General features: G+C 45.9%; 2 protein-coding genes across 10 annotated transcripts in view; one reads left to right on the forward strand and one right to left on the reverse strand.

The window, feature by feature from the left end:
• GPLD1 (glycosylphosphatidylinositol specific phospholipase D1) overlaps positions 1–3699 on the reverse strand; it is a 63880-nt gene extending 60181 nt beyond the window's left edge. For all 3 annotated transcript variants that reach the window (XM_084967565.1, XM_084967568.1, XM_013977471.3), the window contains exon 1: positions 3554–3699. The gene's annotated coding sequence lies outside the window, so the exon portion shown is untranslated. The remainder of the gene's footprint in view (positions 1–3553) is intronic.
• Positions 145–27786, forward strand: ALDH5A1 (aldehyde dehydrogenase 5 family member A1). Of its 7 annotated transcripts, XR_014809008.1 has the most exons (12): positions 227–605; positions 6406–6489; positions 7515–7685; positions 8403–8519; positions 9741–9884; positions 13645–13788; positions 15581–15739; positions 17281–17436; positions 19934–20103; positions 22633–22691; positions 23955–25332; positions 27214–27786. XR_014809008.1 is itself a non-coding variant. In NM_001244467.1 (10 exon segments), coding segments are annotated over 10 exon segments (1608 nt in total). In that variant the 5' UTR covers positions 145–251; the 3' UTR covers positions 24161–24199.
• Positions 27787–27999: the final 213 nt, after the last annotated feature.

A 27999-nucleotide genomic window follows, 5' to 3' on the forward strand; every position in this document is an offset into this window, starting at 1 on the left:
CTCATCCCCCCCCCCCCCCAAGACTCTTGCCAGGTCGCGCAGAGAGCCAAGCCCCGCGCGGCAGTCAGGATCAAGGTCTAGAGTCTGCGTGTCGGTGCAGCGCAAAGGGCGCGGGGAGAGGGCGCTGCACCGCGTCGCTGCCATTTTCAGCCAGCGTCTGCCGCCAGCCGGGCTCGTCACCGCCGCCGCCCGACCCCTGTGCTCGGGTGCGCGCTCTCGCTTGCGTGCTTCCTGCCGCCGCCGCCGGGACCATGGCGACCTGCTTTCGGTTGCGGGGCTGCCTGACCCTGCACCTCCCCACTGCACCTGCGATCCGCGGCCTCCGCCCCCGCGCCGACTGCCTGGTGGCCACCACGCGGCCCTCGCCAGGCCCGGCCCCGATCCGCCGCTATGCCCGGGGCACAGAGGGCCTTTCCTCGGCACTGCTGCGCACCGACGGCTTCGTGGGTGGCCGCTGGCTCTCGGCCGCCTCCACCTTCCCGGTGTACGACCCGGCCAGCGGCGCCGAGCTGGGCTTGGTGGCCGACTGCGGGGTGTCCGAGGCCCGCGCCGCGGTGCGCGCCGCCTATGAGGCTTTCTGCACCTGGAAGGGGGTCTCGGCCAAGGTGAGTGCTCGCCGGGTCCGCTCTGCCTCCTAGTGAAACTAGCTGTCACCTCCCCCTCCCCACCTCTCCAGGATTCACCTTGGGTAAAGTCAGAGTGACATGACAAGAGATGATCAACACAGAAGTTTGGAGCGTCGGTCGGCTTTGTGCCAAGCACAGTGCCGAGAATTAAGGCACACGGCCCCGCCCTCCAGGGTCCAGTAGGGATGGCAGAACACAAACGTGTAATTACAAGCGAGCAGACTCTATGGTGAACCTGGAGAGAGGCCTGACTGGAGGTGGGGGGCCGGGGTGATGAGGGGGGCGGTGCCAAGGCAGGTGAGAGCACTTGCGACCCTTCTGAGCGCTTGCAGTACCTCTCGGAGCCGCTAGGAGACGATGCGGTGGTCTGCAAGGAGGCTACAGCAGTGGGTGCCCGGGTACAGTGGGTGCCCGGGCTCAAGTCACCAACCTGGCAGCAGAGAGCTGGGGAAAGAATCTGGCTCTGGGCAGGGGAAGGACCAATTCCTGCCCCATTCTCCAGGTTTGGGGCCTGAATAGAGAGATACTCTTAGCTGACAGAGTAGTGGAGAATTGAATGTTGTAAGGGGGAGGGAAGAGTCACAACTATTTAGAGATTTCCTTCCTCCATTTATTATATGACTGACATCTAGAGGCAGCCCAATAAAGTCATTTTCTACCGTAGCCCTTAAGTATCCTCCCTCCGAAAGAAGATACTCATCCAGCAACGAGGTGCACCCAAGTACCCAAGGGCGTCTTAACATGCGTTCATCCATCAGGTATTTTCTGAGCACCTGCTATGCCAGGCAGTGGGGGAGGTGCTGGGGATCAGCAATCAAGAGAATTCTTGCCCACCTCCACCACGGAGTTCACTTGGGGTTGGGGAGATTAACCTGTAAAGGAAACCTAGCTAAACAAGTATGTTAGAAGTGATGGATGCTATGGGGCGGGGGGCGGGTAGAGAAGGCTAAGAGGATCGGAGGCCAGAGATAAAAGGCAAGATGCAAGGTTAAATAGTGAGGGCAGGTATATTCGTTTGCTTGGGCAGCCAGAACAAATTATCACAGATTAAGTGGCTTAAACAATAGCAATTTCTTGTCCCCAATTCTGGCAGCTAGAAGTCTGATGTCAAGGTGTGGGCAGAGTTGTTTTCCTCTGCAGTGCCCTCTCCTGGGCTTGTAGATGGCTGTCTTCCCCTGTCTAGACATGGTCCTCCCTCTGAATGTGTGCCTGTGTCCTCATCTCTTTGTCAGGGCACAGGTCGCGCTGGGTTAGGATCCACCCTAATGATCTCAGTTAACCTTAATAACTTCTTTCAATACCCTATCTCCAAATGCAGCCACATTCTCCAGTACTGGGGCTTATATGAATTTGGGGGTGGGTTGCGCAGTTCAGGCTATAACATCAGGCTAGGCCTCTTTGAGGACCTTTGATGCCAAGACCAAAGGAGGTGAGGGAATTCAGCTGGAGCCTACGTCCTGTGTCAGGAGCCTGCCTGATGAATTTGTAGAACAGCAACGAGGCTGGCGTGGGGCATGCAGCCATTCTAAGGACCAAGTGGGGTTGTACTTTGAGTGAGGTGGGGCTCCATGGGAGAGTTTAAGCAGAGACCCCCTCCTGTGCATTTTGCAAGGATGCTCTGGCCACAGTGCTGAGAACTGACTGAAGGTGGGCGGCCGAGGAGGCCGGGGCAGTGGTTCAGGTGGGAGATGACAGCCCATACAAGGCGGGTCGCAATGGAGGCAGCGAGGAGTGTTCTGATAAAGGATTTATTTTGGAGGCAGAAGCACCTGGATCCCTGACAGAGTACTCCAGGCAAGGTGTGAGAGAAAGATAGGGCTGAACGGTGACCCCAGGGCTTGTGGCTAGAAGCACAGGAAGCAACAGTAACCCTCCATCAAGATGTGGAGGGTGGGAGAGGAGCAGCATTGGGGCGAGAGATAGGAGCTCAGCTTTGGACACGTTGAGTCTGAGGGGTCAGACACCCGAGCGAGGACATTAAGGAGGAGGTTGGTGACACAGTCTGGAGCAGAGAGGGAGCCGCGAGCTAGAGCTAGAGCTAGAACACACATGCACGCCCTACGGCTGTGGGAATGATGAGCTCAGAGGAAGGGAGGGCCTCAGGGCCGACTCTCGCCCCTCTGGCATCATTTTGGAGCCCCACCAGGCCCCACAGCGATGTGCAGGAATGTTATAGGTGCCCTCGAGCTCTGCCAGGTGCATCTGGGGTTCAGTGGGGGTTTGCAGCTGTGCAGCTGCTGTAGAGACTGTCACCGATGCTGGCAGCCTCCCCTGGTGTTCAGATCACACCCCCTTCCTAATGGCTCGGCCCCTTGAGCAGTCATGTGACATCAGCGTCTGTCTTACCAGAGCTTGGATTTTCTCAGGGACCCCTCCTTCCTGAAAGGACCTTGGAGCATCTTCCTAAGGATGCAGAGGCATTAGCTTTCCTGGGGAAGCTGGCCAACGCCTGCAGCTTGGAGCTGGGGCCCAAACCCAGCTTGCAGCTTGTGAGGCAGCCCTCTTCCCCCTAAGCCTTTGCTGCTCCCTCCCTCCAGTCCCCCCCCACCCCCAGCTACTTTCTGCTTCCTCCTCTAGGCCCATCCACGCACCACTGTACCTGAGGCCTGGCTGCTATTACTTCTGCCATTGAGCTCGTCAGAGAGCCCAGCCTTCCATCACGCTCCCTCCTCTGAACCTGTAGCGTGGCCTAGTACCTTTGTCTCTGCCCCTTGACGTCTTTGCATCTTCTTCTTTTTTTTTTTTCCCATGCGTGCTATGACCTCTCTTTCCTACTTCGTGAACTCCTAGGGGAGTTCTGGGCAAGAAGGAAGATGATATTGACTGATTGTCTTATAAGCTGGTGCGTTTGATTCCTGCAGCTGCTGTAACAAATTACCCCAAACCTAGGGATTCAATACACCACAACAACATGACTTTATCCTTACGGTTCTGGGGGTCAGAGGTCCAAAATGGGCTCGCAGAGCTGCATTCCTTCAGGGTTTCTTTGCCTTTTTCAGAGGTTGCCTGCAGTCCTTGGTCCATGACTTCACAGCATCCCGGCCTGCGCTTGTGCCATCAAACCACCTCCTCTACCTCTGACCCACCAGCATCCTTCTTATAGTCATCCTGGTGGTTCCATGGGGCCCACCTGGATAACACAGGCTTCTCTCCTCACCTTAATCACACCAGCCCAATCCTTTTTGCCTTGTAAAGTAAAATACTCACAGGTTGCAAGGATTAGGATGAGGCCCTCTTTGGGGTCATTATCCTGCCTTCCACAGCCGAGGACTGTTCTCGGTGCGTCACGTGTGTTTTGTTTAGTTCTTTCCACGGCCCTGTGAGAGATGCTTAAGCCATGTTACAGGTGGGGAGACTGGCTGACAGAGGCCCCAAGTTCATCATCTGTAACTTCTCTCTTGCTCAAGAGGAGGATGTGGAATTTGAGCCCCACGTGACTCTGTCCACCCTGAGCCTTGCAGCATCCCTGTCTGAGTCTTGCTCCCACACTCAGCTCCTCACAGAGGCTGGAGTATCAGCTGGGGCTGTAATAACAAAGTAACACCAACTTGGTGGTTTAAACAATAGTCATTTCTCGTCTCCTTTTTAGAGGTGGGAAGCCTGAAATCAAGGTGTTTGTAGGGTTGATTCTTTTCTTTCTTTCTTTTTTTTTAGGGCTGCACCTGTGGCATATGGACGTTCTCAGGCTAGGGGTGGCATCAGAGCTGCAGCTGCTGGCCTACACCACAGCCACAGCAATGCAGGATCCGAGCCATGTCTGTGATCTACACCACAGCTCACGGCAACACCATATCCTTAACCCACGGAGCAGAGCCAGGGATCAAACCTGTGTCCTCGTGGATACTAATCGGGTTCATTACTGCTGCACCACAATGGGAACTCCCAGGGTTGGTTCCTTCTGAGGGAACGGTCTATTCGAGGCCTGTCTCCTGGGCTTGCAGAAGGCTGACTTCTCTGTATCATCTTCCTTCTGTGCATGTTTGTTTCTTCTGTGTCCAAATTTCCCCTTTTTATAAGGACAGCAGTCATGTTGGATTGCAGCCCATCCTGGGGATCTCACCTTAATGGATTACCTCATTCCAGACCCCACCTCCAAATGAGAGCACATTTTGAAGTGCTGGGGACTAGGCATCTTTCCAGACAGTGTTCTATTTCCCCAGTCGGCCTTTGCAACCTCTTACTGTTACATACGTTAGGCGGGCAGACACAGTGAACCCGTAACACAGGCCATGCACACTGAGGGTGATTTCGTTCCCTCTGCTGGTTTCTGGGTTCACCAGGGACCTTGTGTTTTCTACCCATGTGCAGAATCTGCGTTTTCTTCTTACAGTTTTCACGCCCTTCCACGCTCTTCTCTCATTCTCTCTTGGACTCCGTACAGTGCTGCATTCCTCGCAGGCCATTTGCTCATATTTAACATCTTTCTCTAAGCCAGGCCTCCTCAATTTCAGTCTTTCCTTTCCCATCTAGAATAAGCCACAGCCCACAGGCCCATAGTCCTCAGATGCTTAACCAGTACTGCACAGAGCGAGGGTCAGCAAAATGAAATTGCTACAGTCATACTGTTTTTAGAGCTGTCGATGCCTGTTCTCTGGGGTTTGAGATTTAGAAGGCTTCATCTCAACAACACCCTGGAGAGCTAAGATAAGGAAGCTTGTTAGCTTATCCAACATAGGGAAGGGAAAGGACCCAGAGAAAGTGGTTAGTGGTGTTTACACAGCCTCAGGCTCTCTGCTCGTGCGTGGAATGAGACAATAATTTAAATCTTAAACCGGCTGAATGGATGAGAATGACAAGCCAGGTTTGCTGGTTGCTGTGGGCAGCCTTTCAGGCAGATTCGCCTTCGCTTCAGATAGACCTGTTCAGATGCAGGAGGCTGGAGCTGGGGACACATCTTTGGGGCACCTCTGTGTGGCCAGGTTGACCTGGATTCTCTGGGCCCTCTTTTGTTATGGTTTCATAGAAATGAATTCCTTTTTAAGAACATTTTAAAGAAACTATTTCTCCCATAATATTGTGAGTCTATTCTTTTGTCCTGTTATCTTTGGAAATTTTTAAAAATTGTGATAAAATGTACATAACATAAAATTTAACATTTTATCCATTTGCCCTCTTCTTAAGTGTGCAAAGCCCTTTCTTATGCCTCACACGCCCTACAACCTCCACCCCCGCCTGTGGGACAAATTCAACTTGCCAGTGAATCATTAAAATAAAGAACTGTGGAGTTGCCATCATGGCTCAGCGGGACTAGTATCCATGAGGACGTGGGTTCGATCCCTGGCCCTGCTCAGTGGGTTGGGGATCCGGGGAACCATGAGCTGTGGTGTAGGTCACAGACAGGGCTTGGATCCTGAGTTCCTGTGGCTGTGGTGTAGTCCGGCAGCTGTAGCTCTGATTCGACTCCTAAACTGGGAACCTCCATATGCTGCAGGTGCGGCCCTAAAAAGCAAAAAAAAAAGTCAATGTGTGTCTCAAGATTGAGACCACACAGTGAGTATTTTAGGAAATTGAAGATTATTTAAGAGTCTCTTGTACACTTGGCATTTTACTGTTTCTTTTTTTGTGTTTTAGTTTTTTTTTTTTTTTTAGTTCTTAAAATTGTATTGAGGTCGAGTTGATTTAATGTTGTGATCGTTTCTGCTGTACAATCAAGTGATTCAGTTACACACGTACACACATCCATTCTTTTTCAGATTTGGTTGCCATGTAGAATATCACAGAATATTGGATTAGAGTTCCATGTGCAATAAGTATTTTTTTTTTAATTTCTTTTTTTCAGGAGAGGAGTTCTTTCCTTCGGAAATGGTATGATTTAATGATACAAAATAAGGATGACCTTGCCAAGATAATTACAGCTGAAAGTGTAAGTTCAGGGTCCCAATTTACTACCCGAAGAAACTGTCCAGGAGTTCTTAGACTAAAGCTTGGGAAGCCTCTGACTTCAGGGCTGTTCTGTAGCTAAAGAAAAAAATGAATCAGGGAGTTCCCATCGTGGCGCAGTGGTTAACGAATCCGACTAGGAACCATGAGGTTGCAGGTTCGATCCCTGGCCTTTCTCAGTGGGTTAAGGATCTGGTGTTGCTGTGAGCTGTGGTGTAGGTTGCAGACGCGGCTTGGATCCTGCGTTGCTATGGCTCTGGTGTAGGCCGGTGGCTATAGCTCCAATGAGACCCCTAGCCTGGGAACCTCCATATGCCACAGGAGCAGCCCAAGAAATGGCAAAAAGACCAAAAAAAAAAAAAAAAAAAAAAGAATCAGATATCAGCTAATTCCTGCCTAAAGATCAGATATCAGCGAATTCTTGTGTCCAGCACAGACTTTTTTTCAATTAAGTCAGGCACACATATTTGCCAAATCAAATTTCCTATGTTTTAATTTAGTCTTTAATAATATGCAAGATAGATTGTAAGTGGAATTATGTGAACACTGCTTTTTCACTATTCCAGGTATTTTTCCATGGGCCTGTTTTGGTTGATTTTTCATGTTGTTTTGGTACATTTTCAAAGATACCAGTTTTTTGGTTGTGCTAATAAATTATACCAGCCACAGCAGTTAGAAGATATTAGAAGGAAAAAAAAAAAATAGAAGCCAGCAGTTCCGGGTGCCGCCTCTGAATCCTAAACATATTGAGAATGCAAATGATGCTTGTGATTCAGAGCAGGCTGGCAGTCTCCCCTCCATCCCTGTTTGTGATTCTGCTTTCTAAGAGTCACACTGAGGGCAGACTCAGTCTCAAGGACCCCAGAGTGAGGTGGGGGGGTGGGGGGTGGGGTGGGGGGGTTGTAATCAGAGACTTTTCTACTCTGCTTGCAGTCTGGAGAATTTGGAAACACAGGATCCTGCTGTTATTAGAAGGTACTGAGTGTGTCTTTTTCTGCTTTAATTTAGGGAAAACCACTGAAGGAGGCACAGGGAGAAATTCTCTATTCTGCCAACTTTCTGGAGTGGTTTTCAGAGGAAGCCCGCCGCGTTTATGGAGATGTTATCTACACCCCAGCCAAAGAAAGGCGGGCTCTGGTCCTCAAGCAGCCCGTTGGTGTAGCTGCAGTCATCACCCCGGTACGTAGCAGGATCAGCAAGATGCTGGGGAGGAGGCTGAGTGGGGCTCCAGCAGGTGTGGTCATCCTGTTAGCTTTGTCACTTGTCCTTGGCTTCCTGATGCCATTGCTGGAGGCAGAAGCGTGTTTCCTGATCCTCTGTGAAAATGGGAGGTGTGGTGGTGGCCGGTGGGTATATGTATTTTCTAATGCCTGCAGCAAGGGGGTGACTTGGCTTAAAGCCTTCTTGGCATTGCTTCGTACATCTAAAGAGATCTTTTGGGGCGTTCTCAGGTGGCATAGTGGGATAGGGATCTGGCATTGTCACTGCTGTGGCTCAGGTTGCTACTGTGGTGCAGGTTGATCCCTGGCCCCAGAACTTCCACATGCAGTGGATGGGGCCAAAAAAAAAGATCTTCCAGTATTTATCATTTTTTTTAAAAAAAGGCCTAAGGGGGAAAAAAGAGACTTAGCAATAGACACAAGGCCAGGTTCTAGAAGTAAAATGCTAAGAAGTAAGATACCGCATCTGCCCTGATGGGGCTGCAGTGTCCTTGTGGGGCACCCAGCTTTCCCTTGCTGAGCGGTTTCTGGTCACTGGGTCTGGAGCTTCACCGGGTTCCTGAGAGCCTAGAGCAGCGGGCACAGAATTGCTGCTGCCCTGCAGATGGTCGGGGCTAGTCTTGCCTTGGGAATAGGGGCCAGCCCTCTCACTCACCTCCTGTGTCTTCTGATCCAGTGGAATTTCCCCAGTGCCATGATCACACGGAAGGTGGGGGCCGCCCTGGCAGCGGGCTGCACGGTGGTGGTGAAACCTGCGGAGGATACGCCCTTCTCCGCCCTGGCCTTGGCCCAGGTGAGTCTATCCCTGCTTCCAAGGAGAGCCGATGGAGTCCAAAAAGAGGATGTTTCTCTGGGACAGAAGGAAGCGCTTTCAAAGCCTCCTGCTTTGCCTTACATTTCATGCTGGATGGTGTTGGGTTTTAATTCACTAGCCATTATTCTAAGTGGAATGTTGCTGTTTTTAGAAAAAACAATAGATGGGGGGTTTCTGACATCTCTAGGAAATGCGTTGTTTAGGCTACCCTAAAAATGACATCTAGCCGTCGTTTTTATTAAGTCATAGTAATATAACTAAAATGGGGGCATTTCTCATGCAGGGCACCTTTTTTTTTTTTTTTTTTTTTTGGCTTTTGGCTTTTGGCTTTTGGCTTTTTCTAGGGCCATTCCCGTGGCATATGGAGGTTCCCAGGCTAGGGGTCCAATCGGAGCTGTAGCCACCGGCCTATGCCAGAGCCACAGCAACACGGGATCTGAGCCGCGTCTGCAACCTACACCACAGCTCACGGCAACACCAGATCCTTAACCCACTGAGCAAGGCCAGGGGTCGAACCTGCAACCTCATGGTTCCTAGTCGGATTCGTTAACCACTGCGCCACAACGGGAACTCCCGCATGAATAGATTATTAACGTATTTGATGAGTTTCAGTGTATTATAGTTTTTATCCTTAATGAATGAAGCTCAGGTTGCCCCCATTTGGGGCCATTGGTGGTCTCTTCAAGTTGGCTCTTGTCTTTCAATATAGCTCTTAACAGTTTTTGAAACCTTCCTTGCTATCTGGCATAACAAGATATGTCAGGCTCATTATATAGCTTTCTTGCCTCAGACATTGGATTAACTATTTCTGCAGAAAGCCCTTATTTCTTCTGATAAGAAATGATATTTTAAGACTACATTGAGGCGTCAGGGATAGTCATTGCTACCGGTTGATCATTGTAGGCCTTTTAGTGGCAGGGCGAGGAAATATACACGTATGTGTACGCACGTACACTCACACAATAAGATACTGCTTACATTCAGGCAGAAACTTCCAACAACACATTCATATGAACATCACATTAGCACTAAAAATCTTATTTCAGTTCCAAATATATTCTGTCCCCAAAGTCAGCCTTGTTTTTGTTTTTTTTTTTGTTTTTTTCCATTGCTTTTTGGATTAAAACATCTATTTATTTCTCTTTTCTGTTTTTTCAGTTTGATCTTTTGCTGCTACATGTTTGCTGTTTCTCTTTATAGCTTGCAAACCAGGCTGGAATTCCTCCGGGTGTGTACAATGTTATTCCCTGCTCTCAAAAGAAGGCCATGGAAGTAGGGGAAGCACTGTGCACGGATCCTCTTGTGTCTAAAATCTCCTTTACAGGCTCCACAGCCACCGGAAAGGTATGTGACTTAGGTCTCAAAGAAAACAAATAACATTCTAATCTCTCTCTCTCTCTTTTTTTTTTTTTTTTTTTTGGTCTTTTTTAGGGCCTTACCCATGGCCCATGGAAGTTCCCAGGCTAGGGGTCGAATCAGAGATACAGCTGCTGGCCTACACCACAGCCACAGCAATGCCAGATCCAACCAGCGTCTGCGACCTATACACCTACACCGCAGCTCACAGCAACACCAGATCCTTAACCCACTGAGCGAGGCCAGGGATCGAACCTGCATCCTCATGGTTACTAGTTGGGTTTGTTACTACTGAGCCACAACAGGAACTCTCTTTTCTTTACAGAGTATCACAATACTATTTCATCTCAATCACCATTGTAGGAAGATTTCCAGCAGAGTGTTAAAAGCTCTGTCCCATAACATAATGTCTGCTCACCCTCTAGAGATACTTTGGATGGTGTTCCTTATTGTGATATGACCTTGGTTCCTATTTGACAAAACGGAAGGTTTAGGGGAAGACAAGGTTCCTGTTATTTGTTGCATGTGACATGGCTGAAAGTCGCCCATTGTATTCCCATAACTCTGCAATGCCTGTTTCTTTCCTAATCTAGAATTAAAAAATGAATGTCTCAGAATTGAACAAAAATTGTATTTGGTATAAAGGTACTTATAGAAACAGAAAGGTCTTGTTTGTTTGTTTCTAGGTTTTTTTCCCTTGAAAAGTTCTTTCCCTAAAACCTCACATGTGCCTCTGTGAGTGCATTTTTTGTTTATCCTTTTAAATGTTCAAAAGAGGAGCTCCTGTGTGGCTCAGTGGAAATGAATCTGACTAGCATCCAGGAGGATGCAGTTTCAATCCCTGGCCTCACTCAGTGGGTTAAGGATCCGGCGTTGCTGTGAGCTGTGGTGTAGGCCGGCAGCTACAGCTCAATTCGACCCCTAGCCTGGGAACTTCCATATGCCATGGTGCAGCCCTCCCCCACCCCTCACTAAAAAGATAAATGTTCAAAAGAGAAAAATGCAGAATAGAATAAAAACTCTTATTTATGGTGTTTGTCTCCAGACACTATACTTTTTTCTGCTGGCATTGATACACATACATGTATATATACTCATGCCAGAAATGAACATAAACATATCAGATAAAAATAATGTAAATCTAATCTGAAAGTTTTGATGACACTGGTCCTTTTTCAACACCTTGAGAAGCAAGAGGGAATACAGCAATTTTAGTAACTCCCAACTATAACCATAAACACACTCAGGAAGCCTACTGTTCATTCATCTCAGAAGCAGGAGTTTTTAGATCCCTAAGCTGTTACCACCTTGATCAATGGATCTTACAGTGCAAACTTACTCTCAGAGGATTTCAAGGTATTTAGAGAAAAAGAGAGAGGCCTGGAAGGAAGGGTTGTAAACCTTTGCCCTTGAAACCAGTGAAATTCCCAATGCTAGGCAAGGCCAGCAGCTCATTGCTTCATCTCACTTTGCTAAGCAAACTGTCTTCAGCAGACAGATGCCCAGGACAATGCCCATCATATTCCTGCCAAGTCTAACAGTGCCTTTTAAATGATTTACACAGGACAGTGATTCATTTCCAGGGGCTTAAGGGGATGAATGCTAGGAATCAGTAATAAAGGAATAGCCCCTGTCTCCCAAGGGCCTCTTCTAAGCTAATCTTTGCAGAGAATCAGTGGCTGAGCTCCTGGTTTTCACACATAGACTCTTGCCTCTAACCAGATCCCACACGGGCAGCCTGTTCTGGAGATTCTGTTCTGCCCTCTCCCCTTCCATTGGGACCGCCCATCCCAGGGACTGCTGAGGGGACAGCAGCCACGTCTTAACAGCACACAACACTTTGTCTCGTCCCCCACAGAGGAATCAACCACGAGTGGTCATTTGACCTGAAGGAAACAGATTTATAGACTGGCCAGTGACCTAGGATGGGTGACCTGGCATAGAAAGGTGAGCTGAGCAGTCACGTTCCCTCTCTAGACTTTGGAAGCTGAGGTCCTAATAAGGTCAGCAGAGGGATTAGGATGTAGCAGGAGAGCATGCAGTGATGCAGGGGCCACGCAGTCCAGAGCCAGGTTCAAGCCCTCATCATGGGTGCTGAGTGAGAAGAAGATACACTCAGAAGACACAGCCTCTGTGCCCGAGGTTGGATGGAGACAAGCATCTCAAGATCAAGCAAAGTCAGGAAAATCAATGGCTTAGCAGAGAGCATTTTTTTTAAATTCAGAAGAAAAAAGCTTTTTTTTTTTTTTTTTTTTTGCTTTTTATGGCGGAACCTGTAGCATATGGAAGTTCCCAGGCTGGGGGGTCAAATCAGAACCGCAGCTGCTGTTCTACCCCATAGCTACGGCAACTCGGGTTTCAAGCTGCATCTGAAACCTACACCACAGCTCAGAGCAAAGCTGGATCCTTAACCTACTTAGCAAGGCCAAGGATCAAACCTGTATCCTCATGGATACTAGTCGGATTCTTAACCTACTGAGTCATAATAGGAACTCCCAAAATAGCTATCTGGAGTCCAGTAAAGAAATAGGTTTACTCTTAAAACTTGTACTATTTTGTTGAATAGTAACATTTCATTGAGAAGACTTGTTACTAAGTTGTGGCTGGAATGTGAACATCTGGACATATAAGGAAGATTAAGCACTGAAGCAGGTTTCTAGCTGTTTTGAATTTTGACCAAGAACCTGACTGTAAAACCCCCAAAACCTCAAAGTGTGCACGACAGGGGCTGTTCCTGGAGTGACCTTGAGCTTGTGGTCATTTGTCCATTTCACTTGAACCACCCCAAGTGGTTCCCTCTTTCCTGTAGCTGTGATTGGACAGAGCCATGCTGTCCTGTAATAAATGACCCTAGGCAGCTTTCCTAAGGCACAAGAATCTCTTATTGGTTATTTAAAGCCTAATAGTTACATGTATCAAAAAGCCTTCCAATTGTGCATTGAGCCAGCCATTCTACTTCTACACATTTACAATGAGGGAGGAATTGCAATGTTGTTTTAATAGCAAGGAATTGAAAGCAACCTAAATTTCCAACAGATGGGGGCTAAATAAATAAATGAATGAAGAGCCATACAATGGAATACTAGGCAGGCATCTAAAGGAAGGTTCTAGAAACATGCTGACATGAGAGAATCTTCATGTTATAGTATTACATTAAAGGAGCAGGGTACAAAATGTTATCCATGTGTTAAGATGTTGCAGATATATGACTAATTGGGAAGATAAACGAGGCTTAAAACTGTGTAACTCTCAATCCCATTTTCTTTACAAAACAAAACAAAACATATACATGAACCTCTGTCTGTGTCCAGATTCTGGATGGATATACCTTAAAATTTTATCAGTGGTAAGCTATAGGTTGTGGGATTCTGGGTGACTTTATCATCTATCTCTGTAATATGACTTTAAACGTACTTATCATAGTCTTTTGAGTAGGTCATACATTTACCTAGTTTAAAAATCAGGACAATGTAAACATGTTTACATTCAGAAGTCTCACCCTCACCCCTGTCCCTGACTCTACCCTACTTAGAGTTTCTTATTATTTTCCCAGTGTTTCTTACCAAATACAAGCAAATATGAATTTATATATATACTCTTATTTTCTCCTTTTCTTATGCAAACTATCATCCCATATAAACTGCTGTGCACCTGGCTTTTTCCACCAATGGGTAATTTTTTGAAACAAAGGCTTACTGGTCGGGGGAGTTGATTTTGGTGCTCCCAGCATCCTCTCCTCTGCCCCCAGGTCCTGTTGCACCACGCAGCAAACTCTGTGAAAAGGGTGTCCATGGAGCTGGGCGGCCATGCCCCCTTCATCGTGTTCGACAGTGCCAATGTGGACCAGGCTGTGGCAGGGGCCATGGTCTCCAAATTTAGGAACTCTGGACAGGTGAGTTCCCGAGTGTTTTTCAAGGCCTGTTTGTTTTTGTGAAAAGGGAAAGATGGAAAGAATACATTTTATATCTGGGTTTTTACAGATAAAGATGGCTATTATAATGGACAAATAGGTGTGTTTTACAAAGATCCTACCACCTTCCTCACCTCCTGCGGGGACCCTTGGGGGTTCCTTCCCTTATTTTCTCAGCACGTGTTTAGTCCGTGCCCTCTCTTTGCCTGGGAATCCACTAGGCTCAGAGGGTCCGAAGAGAAATAAGGTATCGTTCTCAGCTTCAAGGAGTTTCCTTAGCAGATGCCGTTTAATCAAATTGTTTTCTCTTCTTCTATCTCCTCTTTGAATCTGGTTATTTTCAGAGTTTTTTTTACTCAGGGAGCTTTTCTCTACTAAACAGGTTTAATCATCTCCTCAGACACAAAACAGCCTGAACAGAGCTAGAGTCTGAGGCCCACAGTCTTGAGGAAAATGTTGAGGCGGTGCCGTGAAAAACTCAAAACCCTGCTGCCTGGGGCTCACTCTTCCCACGATGGCGGGCGGATGCTGGGCGCCCATTCCAGGGGCCCACGGGGGTCCAGCTTGTCCTTGGGAGAGTGATGGCTTGAGCTCACCCTTCCTAGGAAATCCTGGAAGGGATTAGATCTGAAAGGGACGGTCCAAATTATTGGATATAAACCATGCATTTTATAGCTGAGGACATCAAACTCTAGAAAACTAATTGACTTGAAGTCATACATCCTTGGGTCCCAGTTTCAACTCTACGAAAGATAGGGGTTGGGGGTGGGAGGCGGACACTGCGAATCTAGGGTCCTGTCTCCCAATTTTTATCCAAGCTGTTCGCAGGGATCCTGACTTCTTATACAACACTCTTAAGTGCTTTGTCTTAGAGTATCATCACTAAGCGGTTTAAAATGCATTCCAGAAATTGAATAAAAACTCCTGAAATGTCATCTGGCAGGGGGAAAGGTGAAATGTTGTATAATATGCTATATTAAATAGGTTTCATCTTTCTTTTGGATGGTAACTAATTTTACTCCTTTTATATAACCTACATAAGCTTGGTTGTTTCAGTAATAGGTTTGTTTCCTTTTAGAAATATAAAATGCCAAGGTGTGTAACCTTCAGAGTTACACTCATAAAGCTACAACTTTGGGGTATGTTGCTTTAAGTCAATAAAAATGCGTAGGACATAAAATTATCTCCATACTTGTTCCTACTAGAAAAAATACACAATTAAGAAAAAGTCGAGAGAAAATGTATCAAGGATAACTGCATTTCCAGTAATGCCATTGTATTAAATAATTTTAAAATATTAGGTGTAATTAGAAAAAAATATGAAGCAAGGGGCTTTTCAATCATTTAGGCTAACATGGAAGAGTGGTCCATTTGCAAAATGTCAGATTCCACCAGACACTTGAAAGATTTAATAAGCTAGCGGATGTAAGTTAATCTTGGAATCACTTTCCTTCAGGTCTGCTCTATGCACTGCAGCATCACTGTTACAGGGAGTTACAGTTTCTTGCATTGGTTTTTTCCTTTCCCTGTTTGAGCCATTTGAAAAAACTGGGGTCAGGTGTGCATAGATATTTATCCTTGCTTACCTGTTTAACCATGGAGGTTTGTCTTTAGGGTCAAGCTCACTTGCAGAGGGACGTAGCAGGTGGGACACGGGATGAAACCCACCTAGGGAAGTGCGCTCACCTTCAGAGGTTGTGGCAGTCACACATTTATTGACTGGGTCAATAGCTTCTGACAAACTGCCTATAGGAGTCTGTTTCTTTCTGTCTAGACTTGTGTTTGCTCTAACCGTTTCTTGGTGCAAAGAGGTATCCATGATTCCTTTGTGAAAAAATTTGCCGAGGCAATTAAGACAAACCTGTGTGTGGGTAATGGATTTGAAGAGAGAACTACTCAAGGCCCGTTAATTAATGAGAAAGCAGTAGAAAAGGTAAGTTCGTTTCATTATCTATTCACTGTCATGGTTTTAATATCAAATGCTTAACAAGCAGAAACACTTTTGGTAAAGTGCCCAGCAAGGTGGTTTTGGAAACCATGGAGAAGTCGGAAAAACAAGTGAATTTCTGCCAATTTGTATGAATTAAATGGTATCATCTGATTATAAACCTTTCCAGCTCTATCTTTTCACTGAATCCCCATGAGATCTGTAACTTTCGATTTTCTACTGCCCTCCCTAAATTTTCTCTCCCCTGCTGCCTCAGGAATTAAAATCTTGAAATACAAAGTTCTTTTAATTTTTGGAACACCTAAAAGGAAAGGAAACAAGCCTTGTTTTTGAGTTCATTTATGTTTCAGCTGCAATGCTGGCTGGCATTAAAAACAAAATGCCTTTCGAGAGAAATCCTTGATGAAACCATCCTGGCAGGAGATGTAGAGTGGCAGAAATCATGTCTAGGATTTAGAGATGGCAAGAAAAGGAAACTCCTTAAGGAATGATTTGTTCAAATAATGTCACAATCTAGATGACGAGCTAGCTAGGTTGGAAGGAAGTATCGCGGTTTTTTAGAGCTCTGATAAGTTTCTAGTTATTGCCTTGGGGATTCTCTCTCTCTGGATAAGACGATACAGTAAACTTTACACAACTTGCATTTTTTTTTTTCTTTTTAGAGCCACAACCTTGGCATATGGAGGTTCCTAGGCTAGGGGTTGAATCAGAGCTACAGCTGCCGGCCTATACCACAGTCATAGCAGCACAGGATCTGAGCCGCGTCTGCGACCTACACCACAGCTCATGGCAATGCCAGATCCTTAAACCACTAAGCAAGGCAGGGATCAAACCCGAAACCGTTCCTAGTCGGGTATGTTTCCACCGCACCATGGTGGGAACTCCCCACTTGGATTTTTGAGATGACTTTGGACCATGGGAACTCTTTCGGCTGTGGTTCAAGACCCAGAGCTGTGGTTCTTAACCCATGCAGTCAGTGCCTTTAACAACTACGGATGCCTGGCTCCTCCTCAAGGAGATTAGGGGTGAATTTGTCTGGGGTAGGCCTTGGTAATTTTTTTTTTTTTTTTAACGCCCCAGTTATTGCTAGTTTGCAAACTGGAAAACCATTGTTACTGTTATTCTTGCCAAAGTGATTATACAGATGCTGTTCCCTAGAGGGCGCTGTTTCCTAGGACCTTTTTTTCTTTTTTTTTTTTTGGAGAGTTTAGTTGAAAACAGTTGGTTATGTTGGCTTTAGGGTACTGGGGGAAAAGTGCGTATCACATTTAATATGACAAGGAAAGGACAGAGTGTATTCTAATTGGGTTTAAATAGAATGGGACCTGGTTAAGCATATTAAACACGGGTATTTTTAGAGCTATAAATCATAGAAAGTAAGCTGTGCTAGCTTAATGGGGATTTGTTGCAGACAGTGAACTATGAGAATGTTATGGGGTGGGGAGTGTGTGTGAAGATTTTAAAAGGGTGAATCTTGATGGCAGAATGTGCCCAAGCCTATATTTCTCTCTCCTGAAATCCTATAGAATATTCCACTGAGAATGGGAAGTGGAGGAAGATACCTCTGGACCATGGATTGTGATGAACTGAGAGGCGGGAGGGATTAACAGAAAAGTCAAAGCAGGAGTTCCCCGTCGTGGCTCAGCGGTTAACGAACCTGACTGGCAACCATAAGGATGCAGGTTTGATCCCTGGCCTCACTCAGTGGGTTTAGGATCCGGTGCTGCCATGAGCTCTGGTGTAGGTTGAAGACATGGCTCGGATCCAGCATTGCTGGCTGTGGTGTAGGCCAGCGGCCACAGCTCCAATTGGACCCCTAGCCTGGGAACCTCCATATGCCACTGTGTCTAAAAAGACAAAAAAAAAAAAAAAAAAAAAAAAAGACACACACACACACAAAATCAAAACAGATGAGGCATGCACAGAGGAAGCCTGCAGAGGAAATGGGTGTGATTTTAGCTTTTCAAGAAATGGCTGAGGTAGAGGGTAGAAATGGGAGGAGGGGAGAAATAGCACTAAGTGCTTATACTTTTGTACAGCTTTCTGGGTCATTCCCACACCACTCCCCCACCTCCAACCACCAATACCTAGAAGATAGCAGAGGCATTGCTCTGGGCAGAAAAATACCTCCGAAGAAATAGAGCAGTCAGCCTAGGAGGCCTACAGCTTCAAGAGTGAGGGTAGGCATACGGGAACAGGGCTCCCCTGCCTGTGCCCTTTGGTGAGGGACCCACCCCTAAAGGGAAGCCTGCCAAGTGAGGATAAACCCAAGCTTGTCATTGTCCTGCTCATTCGAGGAAGAGACTAGAAGCAGCAAAGGTCACCATGTCAACCATTGGAATTAAACAACTCCATCTTTCATTAGAAAGATGAATGACCAAGAATCATGACAGCCTTAGAGGAAAACCCTGAGCACATAAGAGGAAGAACAGACACGACACCTGACCCTCAAGGAAGCAGATAACTCTGGGAACAGAGCGGAGTTTTCTAGGAATCTAATAGTGTCTTCCAAGAGGTTTTTTGTTGGTTTGGGGGTGTTTTGTGGCCGTCCCTGCAGCATGTTCCTGGGTCAGGGATCAAACCCACACCACAGCAGTGACCTGGGCCACAATGGTGACAATGCTGAGTCCTTAACTGCTAGGCTGCCAGGGAATTCCCCTCCAAGAGTTTCGAGAAGATAGTTTCTCTATAAAACAGAAGCAGTTGCTATACAAATGAAGCAATGAGAACAATGTGCAAGAGTCTTTAGAAATTAAAGACATGGTGGTCAAAATCTTTTTAAAAATCAGTAATGAAGATGGAAGACACAATTAAGGAGAGCTGTTAAAATTTAAAGCAAAAGACAGGTGGAAAATATGGCAGAAATGCAAAAAGAAATCAGAATTAATCTCAGGTGAGAGATGTATCCATTTTAGTAACAGGAGCGCTAGAAAGGAAAACTTGAGAGGGAAGAAATAGGATTATCAAATAAATACTAGAGGAAAATCTCTCAGAGCTAGGGGGAAATAATTTAATTCTTCAGATTGAAGGACTTCACCAATTGCCAAGTAGAATGAATAAAAAGAAAAACCTAGATATGTTTTGCTGAAATTTTAGAATATCAGGAACATACAAGAAGATTCGAGAAGCTTCCAGAGGTGGGGAAAGCTAGCCACAAAAGAGTAAGAACTTTTTTTTTTTTTTTTTTTTTTTTTTTGGCCATGCCCTTGGCATGCAGAAGTTCCTGAGCCAGGGATCAAACCAGTGCCACAGTTGTAACCACAGCAGTGACACCATGAGATCCTTAACTCACTGAACCACAGGAGAACTCCAATGAGAACTATTTTTGAATCAGACTTTTTTTATGAACCACAGCAGAAATGGAAAAGTGTACTCAACATTCTGAAGGAAAAATATTTTGGCTCCAAATTCCATCATCAAGCATTGCAAGATAAAACACCAGATATGCAGTGTCAGAACTCAGAAATCAAACCAGTTTCAGTGCACCCTTTGGAAACAACTGCTTGAAGAGAATGTATTAGAACAAAATGAAAGTGGAATCCAGGGAAGAGAATAGCATGGGACCCAAGAGCCTGGAATTAATCAAGAAAGGCGATAAGAGCAAATCGCAGGAAGACAGGAGCCTCAGGCCTGGAAAGATATAAGTGTATATTAAACTGTTCCACCAACAGTAAGGCCTAACATGTGGAAAAATCACAGCACGGAAAAGAGGCAGCATTGTACACATCACGTGCCCTTTTGCCTCTGTTTGGTTGTTTCTACCTACAAGGAACCAGCATATGTTGTTTTTAACCTATTTTAACTTTTCCTTTGTCTTTTTAGGGCTGTACCCACTGCATATGGAAGTTCCCAGGCTAGGGGTCAAATCAGAGCTGTAGCTGCCGGCCTACGCCACAGCCACAGCAATGCACGATCCAAGCTGAGTCTGTGATGTACACCACAGTTCATGGTAATGCTGGATCCTTAAGCCACTGAGTGAGGCCAGGGATCGAACCTGCATCCTCATGGACACTAATCAGGTTCGTTACTGCTAAGCCACAGTGGGAACGCCCTAACTTATTTTAAAAAGAAAGAAACCCACTTCCAGTTTCTGCAGCTTGAACATCCCGAGAGACTGTAGCATTCCCAGAGAATCCTCAACCACCTTTCCCAAGGGCTCTTCCTTTTCTCTCCACACAGGTAGAGAAGCATGTGATTGATGCCATTTCCAAAGGGGCCACCGTTGTGACAGGGGGGAAGCGACATCAAGTTGGAAAAAATTTCTTCGAGCCCACCCTGCTCAGCAACGTCACCCAGGAAATGCTCTGCTCTCGGGAAGAGACTTTTGGGCCACTGGCACCAGTTATCAAGTAAGATCATCTACCCAGTAGGAAGATGGGAGAAAGAATAAAAAGAAAAAGGAAACTTGGAAAGAAATCCAGCTCATGTATTGTTTGAGGCCTGGGTGGGAGAGGGGTGGGCTAGAGAAGCAGAAAGTGAGGTGGTGTCATTGGAAAAGCCAAGTTCAATGTATGCCTTTTTTTTTTTTTTTTTTTTTTTTTCTGTTTTTAGGGCTTCATCTGTGGCATATTGAAGTTCCTTGGCTAGGGGATCAAATCAGAGATGCAATTGCTAGCCTGTGCCATAGCCACAGCAACACAAGATCCGAGCCACATCTGCAACCTACATCACAGCTCACAGCAACACTGGATCCTTCATGCACTGAGCGAGGCCAGGGATCAAACCCACAGCCTCATGGATACTAGATGGGTTCGTTTCCACTGAGCCACAGCAGGCAATCCCAATGTATGATTTTTAAAAATTTGTTCTTAATATTTAGACCACAACATTGACCAGTTGTTCATTTTGCTTTCTTACTTCCTGCTGAACTCATTTTTCTTCTTAATGGAGTACATCCTTAAAGAGTTCTTTCAAGGGCATCTGTGGGAAATGAACGCCATGTTTTTATGTGACCTTTTATCTCACATTCACAATAATAATTTACTTGATAAAATTCTAGCTTCAGTGCTTTGAAGACATCACTCCTTGGTCTGCTTATTTCCAGGGTTGTTACTGCGAAAGCTGATGTCTGGTTCTTGCTCCAGTGAAGGGGACCTATTTTTCCTCTTTGGAGACTTTTAAAATTTCTCACAGCCTTTGATATTCTTAATTTTTACTGTGGTAGCTTGGGTATGGCACGCTGTGAGCTTTTTCCGTCTTGAGATCCTGTCTTTAATATTGAAACTATTTGTTTAGTCCTGAGAAATTATTGGTCATTATTTCTCCAAATATTTCTCTCTCCTCCATTGCTAATGAAATGTGTAGGTTAACTTGACATTGGGGAAATGGACCACCTGGAGAACTTTCATCTTGTTTTAATTAAAAAAATTAACTAGATGACTTTGACATTTTCCAGAAGGTTGCAGTGGTTAGGAATGTAGGCTTTGGTGTTGGGATGTAGATTCAGGCTTTGCTGCTTTGTGCATGGGTCCTTTTGGATCAGGTAACTTCTCTGAGCCTCAGGGTCCTTGATGGGAAAAGGAATAAAAACTGTAGCCTGCCTCACAGGACAGTTGTTAAAGTTGAAATGACAAAATGTACACAAAGCGCTTGGGACACTGGCTGATACCATTACGGTTGCTGTGCAAAGCGTTAGGTCAGAGAGGGAGACACAGTTACCATTGGGGGACTCTAGTCTCATGACATCTCTTCTTCTGGGACACAGGGTGGTGGGAGCACAGCTCTGATTTTAGCACAGATACCCAAAAGGTGAAAATCCTCAGTGATGTCACAACTGATAGTGTCACGACCATTTTCGAGGAACCGGTGGGCAGTGAGGCCATGGGTGGTCTCCAGCAGATAGAGCGGCTTACTCGCTACAGGCAGAGAGACAGGCCCTGGGAGACACAGCCGGTGAGCCTCAGAACAGGTGGCTCTCTTGGGGTCACTGTCTTGAACTTCCCTCCCCCAGAGCTCTCTCCTTCTCTCCCATCTTCCTCTTGCACTGACTGGGCTCCAGTAGCTCTGCCCAGTGCCTTCAGAAAGGCAGCTACCTGCTACTGCTGCTGGATCCCTGAACTGAGCACTGGGATGTGTTGAACATTTTGCCCTCAATTATGACTCTGGGGCAACAGAAAAGCGTCTCTGAAATCTTATTCCAGAAATAAAATAATGAAGCTGGAAGAGACTGTATAAGGCTTCTGTACCATCAGTCTTTCATTTCTGAGGGGCATAGACCCCCAGCCCCATCAGAGCATAAGTGGCGAGGCCAACATTAGAACCCTGGGGCCCCAGCAGCCTCCAGGTGTTTTCTTGCTATGACGTGACGCTATGGCTGTTTCTAAAGTTGTTGTTATAATCGGGACATGGTCTTAGCAGGTAGGAAGAACAGTAATTCTTTTCTTCTTTTACTTTTTTTTTTTTTTTTTTTTTTTTTTTTTTGCTTTTTAGGGCCGTACCTGCAGCATATGGAGGTTTCCAGGAGCTGCAGCCGCCAGCCTATGCCACAACCACAGCAACTCAGGATCTGAGCCATATCTGTGACCTACACCACAGCTCACGGCAATACCAGACCAAACCTGGATCCTCATGGATACTAGTTGGGTTTGTTACCGCTGAACCACAATGGGAATGATTCTTTTCGTAAGGCGTTTTATTTAACATTCTGAATATGCCTTGGCTCCCTGCCTGTCTCCTGTTCTCCTAGAAGAGATGAGCCAGTGTTGATCCGAGCTTGCGCGCCTTGAACTTGGCGGGATAGCAGTGAGTGATGGTGTCTTCCCCTACGCTCTTTAATTTACCCCTTGCCGTTATTTGGGAAACAAATCAGGAGAAAAGACAGCTGGTTTTCCTTCTCTCCTCTTTGGGATTTTGCTGATGACCCTTCTTGATTTTGGCAGGTTCGATACAGAGGAAGAGGCAGTGGCGATCGCTAATGCAGCCAATGTGGGGTTGGCAGGTAGGCGTTCCTCCTTGCTCAGGGGCAGTTATAATCACTTCTTCAGCTGATGCCAGGGGTTGCGTTTTATTTGTCACCCTGGCTTTGGCCTTGTCCCCAGGATTCAGGTATGGAGCTTGCTGGTTGGAGCTGGAGGTGTGGGGTAGTCACGGTGGTGGGAGAAGAAGCAGAGCTGATTGTTCTGGGTGAAGAATCCCATGCATCCTATAAGTCCCAGGTTCTCAGAGGCTCGATGCCTGGAAAATCCTAGTGCTTTTCCTCCCATTTTGCTTGGCTCCTAGAAGCCTGGACAAAAGAGATAATGCTAGACTTCATTGAGAGCTCGGGGCAATGAAAGAAGCAGAGGCAGCATATACAGAAGGACCCTCACAGAGTGACTGCCATTCTTGCAGTTTGGAAATGGTCACAGCGGCCACAGTATGGACCCTGATAAAATTATTGTGCATAAATGCACTCAACAAATCTGTAGTTAGCATCCATAGTGAATAAAGCACTGATGAAGATACAAAGACGTAAAGATAGACTTGTGACTCTATAGGAACTTCCCCTCTGGGTGTAAGAGAACTATTGATCACAAGAGAGACAGGCAGCTGTGGAGACCCTTACCCCACACAGCCTAAAGCTGGCGGAAGATGTAGGCACAAGTGCCTCTGTTGCATTTTCTGAATGGGCTGATGGTGGAAGAAGCCACGCCCCGAACCAGGTCATCAGTGATGGGCAGGATTCTGATTAGGCAGAGGTCAGGGGAGAGAGATTCTGAGTAGAGGGGGGACCAAGGGAGTTAAATGAATAAGATGAGACAAGGAGAACTGGGTGGATGAGTTTGGAGAAGGTTGTTGGTAATGGGAGTGATGGAGGCTAAAGCTGGAAATGTTGATTGAAACCACATTAGGCACCAGGAATTTAACCTTATTTAAATTAACAAGGAATCACTGGAAGGTTTGGGTAATACTGTCACATGGATAATCTAACAGAGGTGTGCAGGATGGACTGAACAGGAGGCAGCAGGAGCTGGGTTCATTATTCTTACAGTCCCGATAAAAGATGGTGAGAATGCTTTTGAGATTGGAAACTGAAGCCGAAAGATGCTTTCCAAAGTTTCTGTGATGAAGACATGCACAGGACCAACCGGGGGCTCCATACGGAAGCAGAGAGGCTTCCAGACTGGGGTGACTGGGCAGATGGTCATCAATGGCATCCCCAGCTGTGGACATGATGCCTCTCATGATGCTTATGCATTTATGTCCTTTATCCCCACAACAGGTTATTTTTACTCTCAAGACCTAGCCCAGATCTGGAGGGTAGCAGAGCAACTGGAAGTTGGCATGGTTGGCGTTAACGAAGGATTGATCTCCTCCGTGGAGTGCCCTTTTGGTGGGGTGAAGCAGTCTGGCCTCGGAAGAGAGGGCTCCAAGTATGGCATTGATGAGTATCTGGAACTCAAGTACGTGTGCTTTGGAGGCTTGTAGGAATTCTTTCACAAATAAAAAAGGAAGCTTACCTACATATATGGGGACATGCCATCCATCATTTTAAATAAACTCATAAGGCATCTGAATTAGGAATTTTTAAAAGCGTATCCAGTCCTCATAATCGTAAGCAGATGCGAATCCTACTCCTCCCCTTACCTGACTAGGGAACAATATATGCCTGTGGCCACAGACTGCCTGAGAACCAGCATTGGGTTTATAGAATGAAGGTCAGGACCCCACCATGGCTGGATTCCTACCTGGGCAATGACACAGCCAGCGCCCTCATGGCTCGGCAGCAAGAGAACTGCAGGGGAGACCCCTGAATGTGACTGAAGGGCCTGTTAGGGGTGGCCCAGCCCCCTGGCAACCTGCCAGCTCAACACTAAAGACACTTGCTGTGGATTTGGAGTTATTGCTGCAGAGGCCAAATGACTCATTTTTTAAGGCTTCAGAAATAGCAGAGAATTGCCTCTGTTTTTTGAAAATGAAGGAACCCCTCTTCCTTACTCTGGGCCATTTTTTACATTAAAGTCTTCATCATCCTAAATTGACTACTTAAAGATTTTGTTTTCACTTCTGTCCTGTTTTGCATTTCATGTTGTTTCCAGTAGGAAACGAGCTTAAGTATAAAGCAAAGCAGGGCAGCAGCAGCTTGCTGGGATGGATGGCACACAAGTAATGGCCTGGCCTGGCTTTGTTCCCACAGATGTGCCATGCAAGCCCCCTCCCTCATGGGGAGTGGAGGCTTTATCCATGCCTTATTTAGCTCGATGGGATATTGTGAGCTTAAGAGAAAACAAAAGTATTTGCCCCAAAATGAAAATTCCATGTAAGTACAGGAGCCACCATTATTGTGAGCATCACTGCCCAGCATTGCTCGGGCATCCAGCAGTACCCATCTGCCCACCACCTGAGCCTGAGTGAGGACCTGTCACCTGCAGCCTGCTCTTTCTGTCCTCATGAGGTACCGCTCCTTCACCTGCAGAAGAGCAAAAGCACTTTGGCCACAATAATCTCAAAAGGAAAAAGAATTTCCATAACTGCCAACAATTGGAAGATGCAGGAGGCTTTGCCCTTCAGGCACCTATTGTCCTATAAGAGTTTCTATACTTCATTTTTTTATTTGTTTGGCTTTTAGGGCCGCACTCACGGCCCATGGAGGTTCCCAGGCTAGGGGGGTCAAATCGGAGCCATAGCTGCCAGCCTATGCCACAGCCAGAGCCATGCCAGATCTGAGCGTCTTTGACCTACACCATAGCTCACAGCAATGCCAGATCCTTACCCACTGAGCAAGCCCAGGGATCGAACTTGCAACTTCCTAGTTGGATTTGTTTCCACTTTGCCATGACGAGAACTCCTATAGTTCATCATTTGAACACAGACACAGACACAGACACACACACACACCCCTATGACCACTTTTAACTCTCACTCTGAAAGAAAAGCCTGATAAAGAAAACTCTAGGCTTTTCTGTACCATGTCCCCATCATCCTTATATACGAGGAAAAGGAATAAAGGCTGTTCCTGGTGGAATAGACAGGGACGAAGCACTTCATTTCCACTCTATGTGCAGATGCCACTGACATTCTGTGGATATTCTGGGGAGCAGAAGGGAGACTGGAATGAAAGTAGCGCTAGAGGCAGTTACACCTGTACCCACCCCAGACAGAACGTCCCTCACTTGGCATGGGGAGCTGCTTGAGTAGCTAAAGGTCTGAGATGGCCCTGTGCACAGAGGAACCACTGCCAGTCCCTGAGCTGCCATGGGTTTGCCCTGGGGTATACCAGCTGTCCCTACCAAGCCCCAACAAAGGAACTCCTGGGGATATGCATTGCCCAGGCCCCATCCAGAATCACAGATACACTGTATTAACAGTCAATTTCTACTTTTTAAGTTTTTAGTTTGTTTTATGTAACACTCTAATGACTTAATATTTGGGCACGTCCATCTCTTTTCTCTTAACAATAAAAATGCTCTGACGCTAGAATAAGTTGGAGAATAGTGCTTGGAATGTTTGGAGGAATGCATTTCAATACATTTGTAACTTTGTAGGCCAGTGGATGCCCTGGCTGGGTGGTAGGTTTTGAAGTTTCTAGTCTCTCTGGCTCACCAGCTACATAAATGGTGGGTCAGAGACTCATTGCAATGATTAATTTTGTAATTAAAATAATTTGAAAAGGAAAAAGGATACTGTCGGAATAAAATCATTCTGGTTTGTGGGGGGGAAAGAGAAGTAATTTCTAAGTGAACTTTTTTTTGGAGGGGGTGTTATTTTTCAATAAGGTGTAACCATATGTGATGGAAAATGTATGTAACAACATGAAATAGAAAAGGACAAGTATCCAGGGGTTGGCTCACAAGGCAAATCTGACTTGCCATCTGTTTTTGTACAATCCAGAGCTAAGAATCATTTTTACATTCCAAAATGGTTGGGAAGAAAAATAATCAAAAGAAGAGTCCTTTATGACACACTTTAAAATTATGTGAAATTCAGATTTTCGTGTCCATAAATAAAATTTTACTGAAACCTGACCACACTATTCATTTACTGTATGAACTCTGGTTATTCTCTTGGCAGAGTTGAGTGCCTGCAACATGCAAAGTATTGCCCACAAAGCCTAAAATACTTGTTCTTTGGCTCTTTACAGAAATAGCTTGCCAACCCCTGATCTAGACCAAGAGGGCGATACTGGCCTTCCCATGTTTCTGAGGCTTTATTTCACTGTATTGAGTACCTACTGCGTAAAAAGTTCTCTTCCAGGCCTTGCACCAGTGAGTTCTCACCAAGAACTTCCTAGCAATCATCACATGACTCAAATGAAGTTACTCAGACAATGGGAGTCTATTGGCCTTGAAAAAATACTTCTCAATTTACTGTCCCCGGCTATGGAGGGATTCTCATTTAAAAAGCTCATCTGTACCTTATCATCTTTATCCATTTGAGTGGCTTTTACGTACGATTTTATGTCAAGTGCTGGCTCTTTTAACTTTCTTTTCTTTTTTTTTGCCTGTTTTAGGGCCAAACCCACAGCATATGGAAGTTCCCAGGCTAGGGGTCAAATCGAAGCTGCAGCTGCCAACCTACGCCACAGCCACAGCAATGTGGGATCCTAGTGTGTCCGTGACCTGCACCACAGTACACAGCAATGCCAGATCCTTAACCCACCGAGCAAGGCCAGGGATCGAACCTGCATCCTCATGGCTACTAGTCAGGTTTGTTACTGATGAGCCACAATAGGAACTCCCTTCTACCTTTATTTTTATGGAAAGATTTAGTGAAAGTAAAGATCAGAAGCACAATGCAAATCTAGTTCATTGTAAACTTATTAACTTTGTGCCGCATGACTACCTTCTCTGAAGGCTGGAGCCCAGGGTTTTAATTATTCATGTGCAACGATGGTAGCTGGCATTTTACTTGAATAGCATTTATGCTGTGATTTTTTTACGTGCTATGTTTTGTGAGATAAAACTTGGGAATCAATGAAGTAGGACGTGTGGAAACATTTTGTTTTTTGAAACATGTTCACATAACTCATTTTTCCAGGTTTTGATCGTTGTGTACGTGTGTCATTGTCTTGTCAGCAGAGTTGTGTGTAATCAATAAATGTTGAATTAACAGAATCTCCTGTTTCTATGCCAGGGTTTCTGGTTCGTGGGTTTTTTCTTGCCAGTTCATCATTTGAATTTACTTTGGATATTAGTAGACTAGTTTGAATACATATGAGGGGTAGCAGAATATGCCATGACTGTGGAGTTCAAACCACCTCCAAATCTGCCACTTTGGCATGAGGATTTTTGTGAGCTGAAGGCAACTAAGAAGCAGATACAGGAAAA

This window comes from Sus scrofa, chromosome 7 (assembly GCF_054392235.1).
Source record: "Sus scrofa isolate SSC_HxYL_T2T_F1_AM1 chromosome 7, Sscrofa_HxYL_maternal_Yorkshire_Landrace_v2.0, whole genome shotgun sequence".
In the NCBI taxonomy this organism is placed as follows: domain Eukaryota; kingdom Metazoa; phylum Chordata; class Mammalia; order Artiodactyla; family Suidae; genus Sus; species Sus scrofa.

What these genes read in the sequence shown, in the direction of transcription:
- ALDH5A1 (XM_084966381.1), top strand. Translation starts at nt 9,807, where the DNA reads ATGGAAGTAGGGGAAGCACTGTGCACGGATCCTCTTGTGTCTAAAATC. An exon ending in AATTTAGGAACTCTGGACAG is followed by an intron (nt 13,789 to 15,580) that starts GTGAGTTCCCGA and finishes CTTTCTGTCTAG; the next exon opens with ACTTGTGTTTGCTCTAACCG. An exon ending in ATGAGAAAGCAGTAGAAAAG is followed by an intron (nt 15,740 to 19,933) that starts GTAAGTTCGTTT and finishes CTCTCCACACAG; the next exon opens with GTAGAGAAGCATGTGATTGA.